At 55.9% G+C, this 13809-nt stretch overlaps 2 protein-coding genes across 2 annotated transcripts in view; both read left to right on the top strand.

Moving 5' to 3' along the window:
• The first annotated feature begins 11090 nt into the window (after window positions 1–11090).
• LOC143696082 (uncharacterized) overlaps window positions 11091–13809 on the top strand; it is a 164561-nt gene continuing 161842 nt past the window's right edge. The window contains exon 1 of the mRNA XM_077191287.1: window positions 11091–11206. The gene's annotated coding sequence lies outside the window, so the exon portion shown is untranslated. The remainder of the gene's footprint in view (window positions 11207–13809) is intronic.
• Window positions 11375–12576, top strand: LOC143696110 (uncharacterized). The gene has a single exon (XM_077191312.1). It carries the CDS (start codon window positions 11375–11377, stop codon window positions 12365–12367), a length of 993 nt encoding a protein of 330 aa, XP_077047427.1. The 3' UTR covers window positions 12368–12576.

Here is a 13809-nt window from a genome sequence, read left to right as displayed (position 1 = left end):
GTGCCCAGGAAAGGGGGTGCACGGGCCCCGGTGTTGAGGAAGGTGGTGGGTGGGGGCTGTGGAAGGCAGGAGTGGGGGTCCAGGGGGTGCTGGGGTCAAGGAAAAGCGGGGGCTGGGGTGTCTGAGAGGGGGAGGGCCGGGAAAGGGGGTGCGGGGGGGCATTGGTGCTGCATGAGGGGGTGCAGGAGGGTCCCCGTGCTGGATAAGGGGGTGCAGGGGGGGTCCCTGTGCCTGAGAACGGAGGGTTTGGGAGGGTTCCAGTCTCAGATATGGGGGTGCACGGTGGTCCTGGTGCAGTGGAATGGGGGTTCAGGGGGTCCTGGTGCTGTATAAGGGGATGCAGTGGGGTCCCGGTGCCCAGGAATGGGGAGTTCAGGGGTGCCGGTGCCAGATAATGGCCTGGCTGGGATCTGGTGCTGGGAAAGGGGGTGCAGGGGGTCCCACGGCCAGATAACGGGATGCACTGGGGTCCCGGTGCCCAGGAATGGGGTTCTGGGGGGTTCCATTCCCGAGTTCCGGGGTTCAAGGGGTCCTGGTGCCTGAAAATTGAGGTTCAGGGGGTCCCGGTGCCGGATAAGGGGATGTAGTGGATCCCGGTGCCCAGAAATTGGGGTTCAGGGCGGTTTCCCTGCCCGGGAATGGGGGCTCAGGGGGTTCCAGGCTGCAGATAAGGGGGTGCAGGAGTTATCGGGGCTGAGGAAGGGGGTACAAGGGGGGTCCCAGTGCCCCGAAATGAACGTTCAAGGGGGGTTTCTTGACCCCCTGGAACCCCAGGGGACCCTCCGGGATCCCCTGGAACCCCTTCCAGGAAGCGCCGGGAATGAAGAACTGGGGGGACAACGAAATTTGGGAGATCTGGGGGTCCAAAAGCCGAGGAAAAGGGCGGGTCTGGGGTCTGGGAAGGACGAGGTGGCCGGGAATGGGCGTGCAGGGCTTCCCAGAGCACTGACGGGGGTGCGGGAGGATCCTAGGCCCGGATTAGGGGGGGCAGGGGGGTCCCAGTGCCCAAAAATTGGGGTTCAGGGGGTTCCCGTGCCGGGGAATGCGGGTTCGGGGGGAGTTTCCTTCCAGGAATTTGGGATTCAAGGGGGTCCCGGTGGCCGGGAATTGCGGTTCTGGGGGCGTCGGTGACCAGAAATGGGGATTCAGGGGGGTCCTGGGGCCACATGAGGGGGTACAGGGCGGTGCCAATGCTGGGCAAGGGGGTACAGGGGGGTCCCTGTGCCCAGAAATGGGCGCTCAAGGGGGTCCGCGTGCTCAGGAATGGGGGTTCAGGGGGGTCCCGGTGCTGAAAAAGGGTGCTGAGGGGGTCACAGGACCGAAAATGGGGGTTCAGGGGAGTCCCGGTACCCGGGAATGGAGGTTTAGGGAGTTCCCGGTGCCCAGGAATTGCGGTTCAGGGGGGTCCCGGTGAACAGAAATGGAGGTTCAGGGGATCTCGGTGCCAGATGAGGGGGTACAGGGGGGTCCCGGTGCTGGGGAAGTGGAGTGAGGGGGGGTGGCATGACCCAAAATGGGGGTTCAGGAGGGTTCCCCTGCCCGGGAATGGAAGATCAAGGGGGTCCCGGTGCCCGGGAATTGCGGTTCAGGGGGGTCCCGGTTTCGGGGGGTCCCACTCACCTTTGGTCGCGGCCCCCGGGTCCCCCAGGAGCCCCAGGAGCCCCCGGAGCACCCCCAGCCCCAGCGCTGGGGCCATCGCAGCCGTCCCCGATCGCGGCTGCAGAGACGCGAAAGCGAAAGTGCCCGAGGGAGCGCGGGGGGAGGGGGAAAGGGCGAGTTCCAGGGAATTCACCTGGATCCCCTCCTGGCACCCCTCTGGATCCCTCGGGGATCCGTCTGGGACCCTCCAGGGCCGCGCCCTGCGGGACCCCCGGGCCGGGCTCTGCTGAACTCCCGGCCCTGCGCTCAAACTCTGCCCGGACCCCGCTGGGCTCGGCCCAAAGCCGGGCAAGCAGCGGGAGCAGCGGAGCCAATTTTTGCTGCGGGTGCGGGTCCCACCCCCGGCGGAGCAGGGCTGGGCGCTGGGACCCGATCCCTGATTCCCAATCTCCTTCTCTCTCTCGCTCTCTCTCTGCTGTTCTCTCCCTTTCCTTTGGGGGATCATAAATCCCAGAGCGGCCGCAGAGCCCCGTGCCCAGGCCGGGTTTCCCAGCAAAGGGAGGCTGGGGCTGAGGTGCCCCGGGCTGGCCGGGAATGGGGGCCCGGGGCTCCCTGGGCTCACGGAAATGGGGGATCCAGGGGCTGGGAGAGGAGGATACCCGGGAAAGGGGGTGCAGGGGGGTGTTGGTGCAGGATAAGGGGGTGCAGGGGGGGGTCCCAGTGCCCGGGAATGGGGTTGGGAGGGGGGGGTGGGCAGCAGCTGCTGGAGAGAGACTGGGACAGACTGGAATGGACTGGGACAGACTGGGAAAAGAACCCACTGGGAGCAGAACTGAGGCAGCAGAGATCATACTGGGATATACTGGGACCACACTGAGGGCTACTGGGAACATGCAGGGGACAATTGAGATTGGACTGGGAATGGTTTGGATCATCCTGGGACTGACTGGAATCATACTGGGAGTGATCAGATCTGTAGTAGGGGTGAAGAAGAGAAACTGGAATAATGCAGGGAGCAACTGGGATCATACTGGGAGCAGCTGCCCCATGCTGGGGTCATACTGGGATCATACTGGGACTGATGGGGTGACACTTGGAGTGACTGGCATAGTACTGGGAGTGTCTGGGAGTAACTGGGATCAAACTGGAGGTGACTGGACTTATACTGGGAGCAACTGGGACCACAGCGGGGGCAAATGGCATCGGGTAAGGTGTGACCCGGCTCATCCTGGAAGTGCCTGGGGCCACACTGGGCTCTTCCTGAGAGGGACTGAGAGTGAAAGGAACCATACAGGGCATGACTGGGAGCCGCTGGGACCGTGTCGGGGGCAACTGGGATCCTACCGGGAGTGATTTGGACCATACTGGGAGCGAGCGGGAGCCACCGGTGAGGCGGCGGCGGAGCTGGGAGGCGGCCGCAGCGCAGGTGGGAGCCGCGCTGGGTTGTGCGGGGGCTCGGGGCTCGCTGCGGGCCTCGGGGGCGGCAGGGGGCTCAGGCGGGTTCCTTGTGCCGTGTCCGGCCCGTGGTGCCGCTGCCGTGAGGGCGCTGCGGGAGCGGCTGCCCGCGGTCTCCTTGCGGCCGCTGCCTCGGCAGGAGCCGCTGCCGGAGCAGCGCTGGCTCGGCCCGGTTCCTGTGGCTGGCACAGGGGCGGCTGCCCCGTGCCCGCGGCTGTGCGGGGAAATTCACGTGGCCGGAGGTTTCTGTGCCCCGAGGAGACAGAGGAGTCCTGTACAAGTGACTTTATTGCTGAGCAGAGGGAGAGGCCGTGGCGCATTTGCCGTGCGCTCGCTGCCATTGTTGTAGTTCGCAGCCTCCTTTTTATCCTCATTTTCCCGGCTCATCTCCCTCTCCCTTTGCCCACTGGCTGAGGTACTTGGAAGGTTCAGACCTCCCGATCTGCCAACTGCACGTCCTCGTTAATGTGCACCCCCACTTTTGTAGAACAGCCGATATTCGCGGCTCTGTTAAGTCTTTTTTGTTCTCGACGTTCAGGAATTTAGCGGGACTTTCTGCGAGCAGCAGTCCATGTTAATTAATAACATTTATTGAAGCTGGTGGTTTCGCCCGTTACTTCCTTATCTACAAGTCCCTGGCCCCTCGCTCAGCTGCTGAATGAGCTGCACTCTCAAGGTGTGGAGCATGGTAAAAAGGTGAGAGGTGCTGTAGCACATCAGAGCAGAAGCAGCATTCGTTTAACCCATGGTCTGCCAGGGAACCACAAAACCATGTCCCATTCCCATCCTTTCCACGTTTGGACTGGTACATGAGCTGCTTTTTTGTTTCCTTTGTTATCTGTTTCACCGCTTTTGCTTTGTCATCTATTTGCCAAGACCAGTTTGAGTCATTTGATTTTCCACAAACTCCTCTTTTCTCTGCTAACAGATGATCTGATCCCATCCCATGGTGAAATGTTGTGTTCCTCATTTCAGTGGATTGCTCAGCAGGAAGGTCAGGAGCTGGAGCTGTCTGGGTGGTTATTCCGAGGGCAGCTTGTAACCTAATGGTGCCATTGAAATGAGAAATGGGTTCTGTGGCTCCTGATATGAATTGGTTTGGGTTCCCAGGGGCTGGTCCATGGTGTTGTAGGATTTGTTCTGCTGGCCGTTCATCTTCTCCCCATTTTTGGCCGCTCTCTCCAGCCAGGGCTGCATCAATTGACCATTTGTCTCTAATTAAATCATCAAATACTTGGATTCCCAACTGATTTCCCGGAACTTGTGGTAGCAAGAACATCTCAGTGCTCTAATCCACCCCATATAACATAGACAGTGACAGCACACGTTGGAGTGGGCAGAGGGATGATTCCCCCCCATTTATTTATAGTGAAGTTTTCCCAACATTCTCCATTTGCTGTTTCCCTTTGCAGCTTCACCCGTTTCTGTTGCAGGGCCAGATATCCTCACCCCGGGCTCTGCCTTGAGCTGTGCAAATTCCATCAGTGCAAGCAGGCAGAGCTCGGGGTGAGGGGCAGGGGGAATCAGCCCAATTCCTGCCCCAGGCAAGAGACCCAGGTACATTGGCCAGGCTTTGCCCAGCAGGGTTCATTTGCATTCCTAAAGCTCCTCTCCTGGCTGACTAGAACCAAAGCTTCTCTTCCAGGGCTGCCATCTGGTGAGTCACATGTGGCCCCCGGAATCTGCTTTTTTAAAAAAAATTATTAACTATTTAAGAGTTAAAAGTAGCACGGTTAAAGCTCTTCAATTTTGCAAAATGCAACATAAAGGCGAACATGGAAAAACCCAGACCAAAAATTGATTCTCACCCTTCTGTCCCAAACCTACCTGACAATATAAAGTAGGATTATTATTAAAAATGTTTCTCATGTTGTAATCTTATCACTGAAACTGTAGGGAAAACAAAAACTCTCCAAGAATCTCTTTCGTGTGAGAGAGTCAAGGCATTGCTTGGTTCTGGCCAGGATGTGCAACAGAAATAATTTCATCCACACATAGCCTGGCTGTGCAGGAAAAATCATTCCATGACATGTCAGTTTTACTCGATTTTTCCTAAACTTTACCTAGTCTGAACCAATCTAAATCCACTGCTTTAATGTTCATTGCTTCCAAGTCGTGTAAGTTTTTAGTGTTTGGTTTCCTATTAGACTCGGATTTCTTCCCCTCTGCTGTGAATTCCGCCCACACTCCTGGATTTCCTTCTCAGCCTTTTCCAGACCAGGTGTCTCCAGCTGTGCGGGGGCAGTGTCTGGGGTAGCTGTTGGTTGCTGTTTGCTGCGGGGCGTTGATGTTTTGTTGCTGGTCGTTATCTCTGTGGGTGTCTTTTGGGCGATTCCCAGTCTGTTCGGATGTTAAACTCGTCTCCATTGAGTGGTGGAGATGAGTTTAACATCTGAACAGACTGGGAACCCCTTAAATAAAACCTTTAAAATTTCTTTCCCAAAGGCAAACCTTTGAGTAGAGAAACCTTTCTGAGCAGAGAAATAAGATTTAAAAGAAGCAGGATGGGTACATTTTGCAGCAGTGCAGTCGCAGGCAGCCCAGAGTGTGGGTGTGAGTGAGCCCCAGGGTGGAATTGTGCCGCGGTGCTCCCCAGCAGCTGTGGCAGTGCAGGCCCAGCCAGCGCTGGAGCTGCAGCAGCGGCAGCGAGGCTTGGCCGCAGTGGCTGGAGGTGCCAGGGGAGGGTGGCCAGGATTCCCGAGGGTTTGAGCAGAGGATCTGTGGGCAGGCCCAGGGGCTTGGCCCGCTGTGGAGCCCTGGCTGCTGCTGCGTTGCCTTCAGGGCAGGCTCAGGGGCGGCTCCCATGGTCCTGCTGCAGGCGGGAAGTGCAAATCTCCGGGGCTTCAGAGCCCCTGAGGCCAGGCTGAGGGGTCCCCCCGTGCTCAGCTGTGCTGGCGGCTGTTTCTGGCCTCAGGGACACTTGGCGTGGGCCCCTTGGCCACCAGTGGTGCTGCTTTGCACTCCTTAGGCAGGAGCCGAGGTCCTGGCTGGGTGTTGGCAACAGCAAAGTCCCAGGGCAGGCTCTGTGCCAGCCCAGCTTCCTGGGGGAGAGATTCCACAGGAGACAGGATCCTGGCTACAGCCTGCCTTACATTTACATCCCTTATTTCCACCCTGCACTAGGTGGAGAATTGCCCAGGTAAGGAATTCCAGACATGAATTCCAAGGGAGATAATTGAATATCTGCCTTGGGTCTGGCTCTTTTCCTTGCCAAAGCCAATGGCAAAAGCTGTACCCATGGCATCTTGGTTTCCATCTCCGGCTTCCAAAGGTGTTTCTTTATTTCCCCATTCATTCTTTCTACCCAACCCGAGCTCTGGGCTTGCCAGGGGTTATGGAGGTCCCATTGTATTCCTAAAGCTGCCATAACCCCCTGAAGGGTCTTTCCTGTAAAATGAGTTCCCCATCTGAATCTATTGCTTCCACAATCCATTATCTTTGAATTATTTCTTTTAGAAATAGGTTAATAAGTGATCCAGTGATTGCTGAAGCAGTCAGAATTGCTTTTGCCCCCCTGTTAGGTGCCATGGTGTCACCAGAAGATTTTGAAGCCTTCCTGCTCAGGGCATTTCAGTGCCAGGCTCTTACAAGCACCCACAGCTCCGCGGGTTGGGCTGAGCATGGGGCGGTGACCTGCGCTTTGTCTGATTCCCCTTCCTTAACAACAGCCTGTCTTGTAGCTCTTTTCCCTTCTGCTGCCCTTGCAGAGCCATCCACAAACACATTGTCTCCCTCAGGCCAGGGAATGTCCCATCAATCTCTCCCAGCCTGGCTCGGGAGCTCTGTCCCTTGAGTGCAGTCCTGGGTTCCTTGCCAGCCCCTCTCCAGGCTGTTCAAACAGGAGGCTGGGTTAAACCCTTGCCCTGCCCTCAGTTCTGAATCCTCCTGTGCCACTGAACAAGTTTCATACTGTAATCACCGAGCCCTGCTCATCCATTGAGAGGCTCTTTTGGTTGTCAAAGCTTTAACTTGATGCCAGACTTGAACTCTAGGAGATCCTCCTGTTGTCATCAGTTTTCAGGCCTCTGCTCCCAGGGAAGCTGTGGCTGCACAATTCTGCAGACAATGAGGCTGCTCTCTGGCCACTGGGTTAAACATTTTAGCACAAGAATTCCTTTGGCAAGACCCTGTTTAACGTCCACCTATAATTCAAATTCTTTTTCCCTGTCTGGAAGGCCCAGGCCACTCGCCTCAGTTAATCTTAATTTTAACACTTGAAAATTCTGTGTTTCCTCCTTGTGTCCATCCATCCAGTTTGTTGACTGGCAGGATAGGAGTGTTGTAGGGAGACATCCTTGGCTCCAAAAGCCCTGCCTTTAACAGGGACTCAATACCAGGCTGTGAGCCCTTCCTTCCCTCTCTTGGAACAGGGTAGTGCTTGTCCTGGTTGCTTTAATTTGTAGAGGCTCCATATCTAATTTTCTGTATTTCCCTGGGGCTGCCCACACTTCTGGGTTCACTTCAGCATAGGCCTTGTCAGACTTTTGACACAGAGGTACAACAGAACTAGCCTCTGTGTCCCTTTTTACAGTATTAAAATCCAGCTCTCAAACTCCTTCCTAGTTAATTACAATCACAGGAGGAAGAAAAAGAAATTCATTTATTTCAAACCTATCCCCCACAGCTTCTAATAGTGGTTGAACAAATCATACCTGCTCATCTTTCCCACTCCCTTAAAAATTAAAATATTCCTTTACTATTTTCCCCTTTAGGTCTAAGATTCAGAGCAGATTGAGAGGCCCCTGTGTCCATCAGGAAATGTCTCCTCTCAATGCAGACCCACCTGAATGTTCTCAAGGGCTCCAGTGTGGAGGGTCCCTGGTGTGATGGGAGCTGTGACAGCCCTGCCAATCCATGTCCATCACGGGCTGGACTTGCTGGTCCTGAGGGTGCTGCTGTCTCTGCTTGCAGTGTCCTTGTGCCCTGCAGCCGGAGCCCTGATTCCTTGCCAGGGGCTGTTTGGGTGGGCTGTGCCCTGCCGAGGAGGGCAATGCCTCTGCCGGGTGCTTGTGGCCGAGCCGTGCCCTGGGTGCCGGGGCCCCCTTGGGCCCTGGGGCTGATCCCTCAGGGGCTGTAGGAGCTCTGCCCTGGCCTTTGCCTTCAGCTTGGCCTTTTGCTGCTCCCTTCTTGCATTCACCTGCTGGGCCTTTGTGCCCAAGTGCTGCAGGGCCTTCTTCTGCCCCTCCTGCAGCCCCCCTCAGTGCCTGTGGGTGCTTGTCTTGCTTTACAAGACAGGCGTCTGCTTGGGAAGGCAGAAAAAGCCTCTCTTGGAATGGAGAATGCAAAGCCCCTCCCTCTTAATTTTTAGGATAGTGAAATCAAGGGGCTCTCAGGCAAAGATATGGGATTAGGAATAACGGTTCTTTCCTAGTGTGTATAATATAATAATAGTAGTGTGTATCAACAGCTCCGGCAGTGACAACAAACAGAGCCCGGAGCCGGTCCCGGCCTTTCGGCTGCGGCGCTTTCCCCTTGGGTGCAGTTCCGGGCGCGGCCGGCAGGGGCGCCGGTGGCTCCCGCGGGGCGGGGCAGCGCATCCCTGCCATGGGAACCTCTCTGAACGGCAATAGAGCAATCCCTTCATCTAACTCTTTCACTTTTTTACCTTCTGTAGCCTTTCTCCCGTGTTTTGAGAAAGAATTTGGAGAGGGCTGCCTTTTAACTGAGCTCCTAGTGTTTCGATAAGGTGCTTCCTGTAGAGAGAGGGATTTTCCCTGAACAGCCGGAGCTGTGGTTACCAAGGGGACGTAACTCAGAGCAGGAGGGGTCAGGGGAGGATATCCCGCCGAGGCTCGGTGGGAGTGTGGGCAGGGTCTGCTGCCGGAATCGCCAGAGGGGGATCTTCCCGTGGAGGCCGAGCCGGAGCGTGGGCAGCCCCCACATGGCTTCTGGCGGCTGATCCGGCAGCTCCCGGCAGAGAAAAGGCAGGTGGGAGACCCCGGCAGCAGCAGCGGCGCTGCCCAGCGCAGCTGGCACGGGCAGGGCAGCCGGGGATGGGATGGCTGGGACCCGCCCTCGGTGCGGTCGGCGCGGTGACCTCGGCCCACGCGGCAGGACAGAGCAACCCCATCTTGCCCAGCATGGCCGGCAGAGCGGCCGCGGGCCGGGCAGTGGGGCCAGGGCACACAAATTCACCGCCAGCGCCGGGGCAGGTGGAGCTGCCCTGGGCAGTGAGCCCGCACCTGGGATGGAAACCGGGGCAGGCGGAGCTGAGGCGGGCAGCGAGCCGGGACCCGGGACAGGTGCCTCGGCCGCCAACGGAGGGGGCAAGAGCTGCAGAGGATCCCACTCTCTTTCTGACTTTTCCTCTTGTTCCCCTCCCTTTCATTTCCCCTTTTTATTTTCTTGGTTTTTTCCTCGGGTGTTTCTGATACTTCAAAGATTTTTATTCTCCTAAAATCTCCTGTCTAACATATGGCATATTCTCTTTCTTCTAGATTAAATGGGTTTTTTTCCAAATAAATCCAGAACCTAACAAATCTAAACTTCTGCTTGGATATTTTGAAATGGTCGACGAGCTAACTCATGACCTCCTAATGTTGTTTTTCTCATCACCTTTTTTATTTATCCTTTGGCAAATGAAGCATCTTTCAGTTACTTGCTTTGCTACACCAAAAATCCCAGTGCACCCAAAATTCCTTAAAAAATGATCACACAAAGCTTGAGTACGCCAGTGGGGCTTCTGATGCACGTCTTCTAATCTTTTCCTAGTAAGCACATTTTATTAAGTAATTGTCTTCCATGTAGAAGTTTCTATTTCCCTGATTTATCTTGTTCATATCCTATCTTGTTTAATTCTTTTTTCTCGGCTTCCCTAAACTTTGGAATTTCCAGCTTTTCCTCGTTTGGAGTGAATATTAACATAACTCTTTCAGCTCCATTTTCTGCTGTATCCTTAGCTTTGTGATCTGCCCCCAGTTTGCCCAGTTTGCCTCTCCTTTGGCCCGGGCCGGGTTCCCCCCGCCCGCAGCGGCTGGGAGCAGCCGAGAGCCCCGCGCTGCCCATGCCGACCTGGCCCGGCTCCATGGCCGCTGCTGCCGCGGGCTGCGAGGGCTGCGGGAACGGGGCACCGAGGGTGTGGCTGCTGCTGGGGGAGGAGGAGGAGGGAGGGAAGGGCAGGGATGGAGGGGGAGGAGGAGAAGGAATGGAAGGGGCGGGATGGAAGAGGAGCAGGAGGTGGGGATAACACAGAGGAGGAGGAGGAGGGGGGATGGAAGAGGAGGAGCGGGAGGAGAGAGAGCAGGGAAGGAGGCGGGGTTAGGAGGGAGGAGGAGAAGGAGGTGGAGATAGGACAGAGGAGGAGCGGGAGGAAGAGGAAGAGGAGGGACAAAGGCGGATCAAGGCTGAGCTGCGGGAGCCACGCGGTCTCGATCCCTGCCTGAATTCGCAGCCCCCACCTGTGGGATCATCGCCCCCCCCCATGGCTCCGGTGAGCGGGGAGGGGGAGCCCGGCCCGGATATCCCGGGGGGTCCCTGGGTTGGGTTTTTGGGGGGATGTTTGGAGAATGAAGAAGTCCAAGGCTGAGCGGAAAAGGCCCCTCGGGGGGACATCGGGGGGTGGCGGTGGCGGCTGCGGGCAGAGGCAGCCTGGAGGAGCAGAGCCCTGTGTCCCCCAGGAGGCCAAAGTGGGGAGGCCAGAGAGGGGGGAGCGCCGCCATTGGCGGGAGCCTCAAGAGCCTGGAGAGGGGCAGGGGGGACTCCTTGGAGCCGCTGCAGCGCAGAGCAGAGAATGAGGGGAGAAGGGAGCCCGGGAGCCCAAACAGCCCCGGCATCCCGAAATGGGGAGAGCCAAGAGGGGGGAGCTTTTGGCATTGCTGGCACTGCCAGCAGCCTGGGCAGGGGGGGCACCCAGGAGAAGGGGGACCCCCAATCCAAGTTTGACCCCAGCAGCTGGGACAGGGGGGAATCCCCGAATTCCAGAGGGGAGGGACCAGGGATGGGGAACTCCTGGAAGGCTTTTTCATGGCTGAATCTTGGTGTTTGGGAGGGTTTTCTGGAGCCCAGATGGCCGGTGACTTGTAGAGATGGACTTGGGTGGGGGGAACTTCAAACTCCAGGTGCTCATCCCTTGTTTTCTCCAAACCAGGATTTCACATTGCCAACCCCTGTGAGGCTGTGAGAAAGAGGAAGATGCTCTGGGACACTGAGGCAGGTGAGGAGGAAGTCAGGGCCCCTTTCCCCTCTGTGCTGCTCCATCTCCCAGCCCAGCACGGCCCCCGGCTGCAGCACAGCCCTGGGGGGATCTCGTTGCCGTTGCCTGTGGCACGGAGGCAAATCCCATGCTGTCCTTGTCCTTCCTCGCCCAGAGCAGGAGCTGAGCATGGAGAGCAGGGAGGACAAATGCCCGCGGCAGAACCTGGTGGCAGAGGCCGTTTTGAGCGGCTCCACAGCGCAGGAAGCCAACGGGGAGGAAAAGGCCCGGAGATGCCGCATGAGGAGGGGCTGCAAACGCAGATGGCGGGGATGTGAGGGGGAAAGAGCCAGCCTGGGCCGGGAAGGCGGCCGGAGATGGAGGCAGAGCTCGGAGCTGGTGCTCCATGAGCAGCTCCATGATGGGGAGAAGCCCCACACATGCATGGAGTGTGGGAAGAGCTTCAGGTGGAACTGCCACCTGATCAGGCACCAGAGGATCCACACTGGGGAACGGCCCTACGAGTGTGGGGAGTGTGGGAAAAGCTTCAGAGAGAGCTCCAGCCTGATCAGGCACCAGAGGTCCCACACGGGGGAGAGGCCCTATGAGTGTGGGGAGTGTGGGAAGAGCTTCAGGAGGAGCTCCCACCTGATCAGCCACCAGAGGACCCACACTGGGGAGAGGCCCTACGAGTGTGGGGAGTGTGGGAAGAGCTTCAGGAGGAGCTCCCACCTTATCAGCCACCAGAGGACCCACACTGGGGAGAGACCCTATGAGTGCTCCAAGTGTGGGAAGAGGTTTCCGACCAGCTCCAGTCTCTTCCAGCACTATCGGATTCACACAGAGGAGAGGCCCTTCCAATGCCCCGACTGTGGGAAGGGATTCAAGAACAACTCCACCCTCGTCACCCACCAGCGCATCCACACAGGGGAGAGGCCCTACGAGTGTGATAAATGCAGGAAGAGGTTTCTGACCAGCTCCAGGCTCCTCCAGCACTATTGGATTCACACAGAGGAGAGGCCATTCCAATGCCCCGACTGTGGGAAGGGATTCAAGCTCAACTCCCACCTCATCACCCACCGGCGCATCCACACAGGGGAGAGGCCCTACGAGTGTCCCCAGTGTGGGAAGAGCTTCTCCAGCAGCTCTCACTTGACTCAACACCAACGGAGGCACCGGTAAGGGAAGCCCTGCGAGTGCCCCGAGTGCGGGAAGAGCTTCGTGCGCTGCTGCAGCTCCATCCCCCACTGGAGGAGGCACTTTGGGCACAGCCCTGGTCACTCACATTCCATGTGATCCATGTTGGGAACACTCCTGGCTGCTTGTCCTTTGGTTTGGCCTGAATTTTTTTCTCTTCTCCATCTCTCTCTACTCCAAAAGCCAAGAGGGATGGATCTGTCCCCTCAAAACCACTCAAATCCCACTGAACATAACTGAACTTTAACCCAAAAAGGCTCAATCCTACCTTAAATTCCTTGTTCCCTCCTAAAAAAAACTCAATCCCATGCCAAACTCAATCCATTCCACACCCACCAGGGTGAGATGGGGTTGGAAGGAGATTGGGAGAAGTGGGATCCCAATTTGGAGCAATGGGATGGGGATTGTGTGGGATGTATTTGATAGCAAATAAAACTTTCAGAGTTACTGATTTCTGTCCCATTTATTTTCAGTCAATTCTGTTTGCAGAGTGCCACCTTCTCAGCTGATTCAATTCCTATAAAAATCCCATGTTTTAAATCATCTAACCCAAACAATCCAAAAACCAATATCAAAATAAAACCACCCGCACACAATTAATGTTTTAAAAATAATTTTAATTTTTCAAGAGTACTTAAGGATGTTATTAAAGTTATTAAATCATAGTTGGAGTATTGTAAAGAAGAGTTGAGATTTTTTTTATTATAATTTATTTAATTTCAATTATTATTTCTTTGTTTATAATTTTATTGCAATTTGTTGAGGGGATAGGAAGGAAGTTCAAGGGCAGGAACATTTTTTCCTGGCTGGGAACTGGAATTCCAGACCCTGGGAGTGTGTGCAGGACCCCACAGACTGGGATCAAATATGGACTGGGATCAAATATGGGCTGGGATCAAATATGGGCTGGGATCTTTTGGATTGGGGCTGCACAGGCTGGGACCATATGGATCAGGACCACACAGACTGGGATCAATTGGACTGGGATCAAATATGGGCTGGGACTGTTTCTGAAAGTAACTTTGTTATAAGTTTTTATTTCTGTTGTTAATTAAGCTCAGTGAAATAGCTGCTTGTGTTAAACTGCCTGCTTGGATGGGATAACATCCAATGCACCCAGGATGAGGACACCTGTACAGATCTGCCAACTATCAGCACTCCCCGTCTGAAGGCAGAGTGCACCAAGGCCCAAAAACTGGAGGTGATAAAGAGAAGGAGCCAAAACCACAGCCAAGAAACACACATGCTCTGAAAAGGCAGACCCAAGGAGGGGCCATGTAAAATCATTCCTGGAATATGTAAAGTAGTTTATGGATATGCATGAGGCTCTATGAATATGCACCAGGCTGATGTAAGGGGAAAGGTATTTCAGGGCGATGCAGATTCCTTGGTTGTGGCTTTAGTCCATTTTTATCACCTCCAGTTTT

The sequence above is a fragment of the Agelaius phoeniceus genome, chromosome 28 (genome assembly GCF_051311805.1).
Source record: "Agelaius phoeniceus isolate bAgePho1 chromosome 28, bAgePho1.hap1, whole genome shotgun sequence".
Classification (NCBI taxonomy): domain Eukaryota; kingdom Metazoa; phylum Chordata; class Aves; order Passeriformes; family Icteridae; genus Agelaius; species Agelaius phoeniceus.
This window is presented reverse-complemented; position numbering and strand designations above follow the sequence as displayed.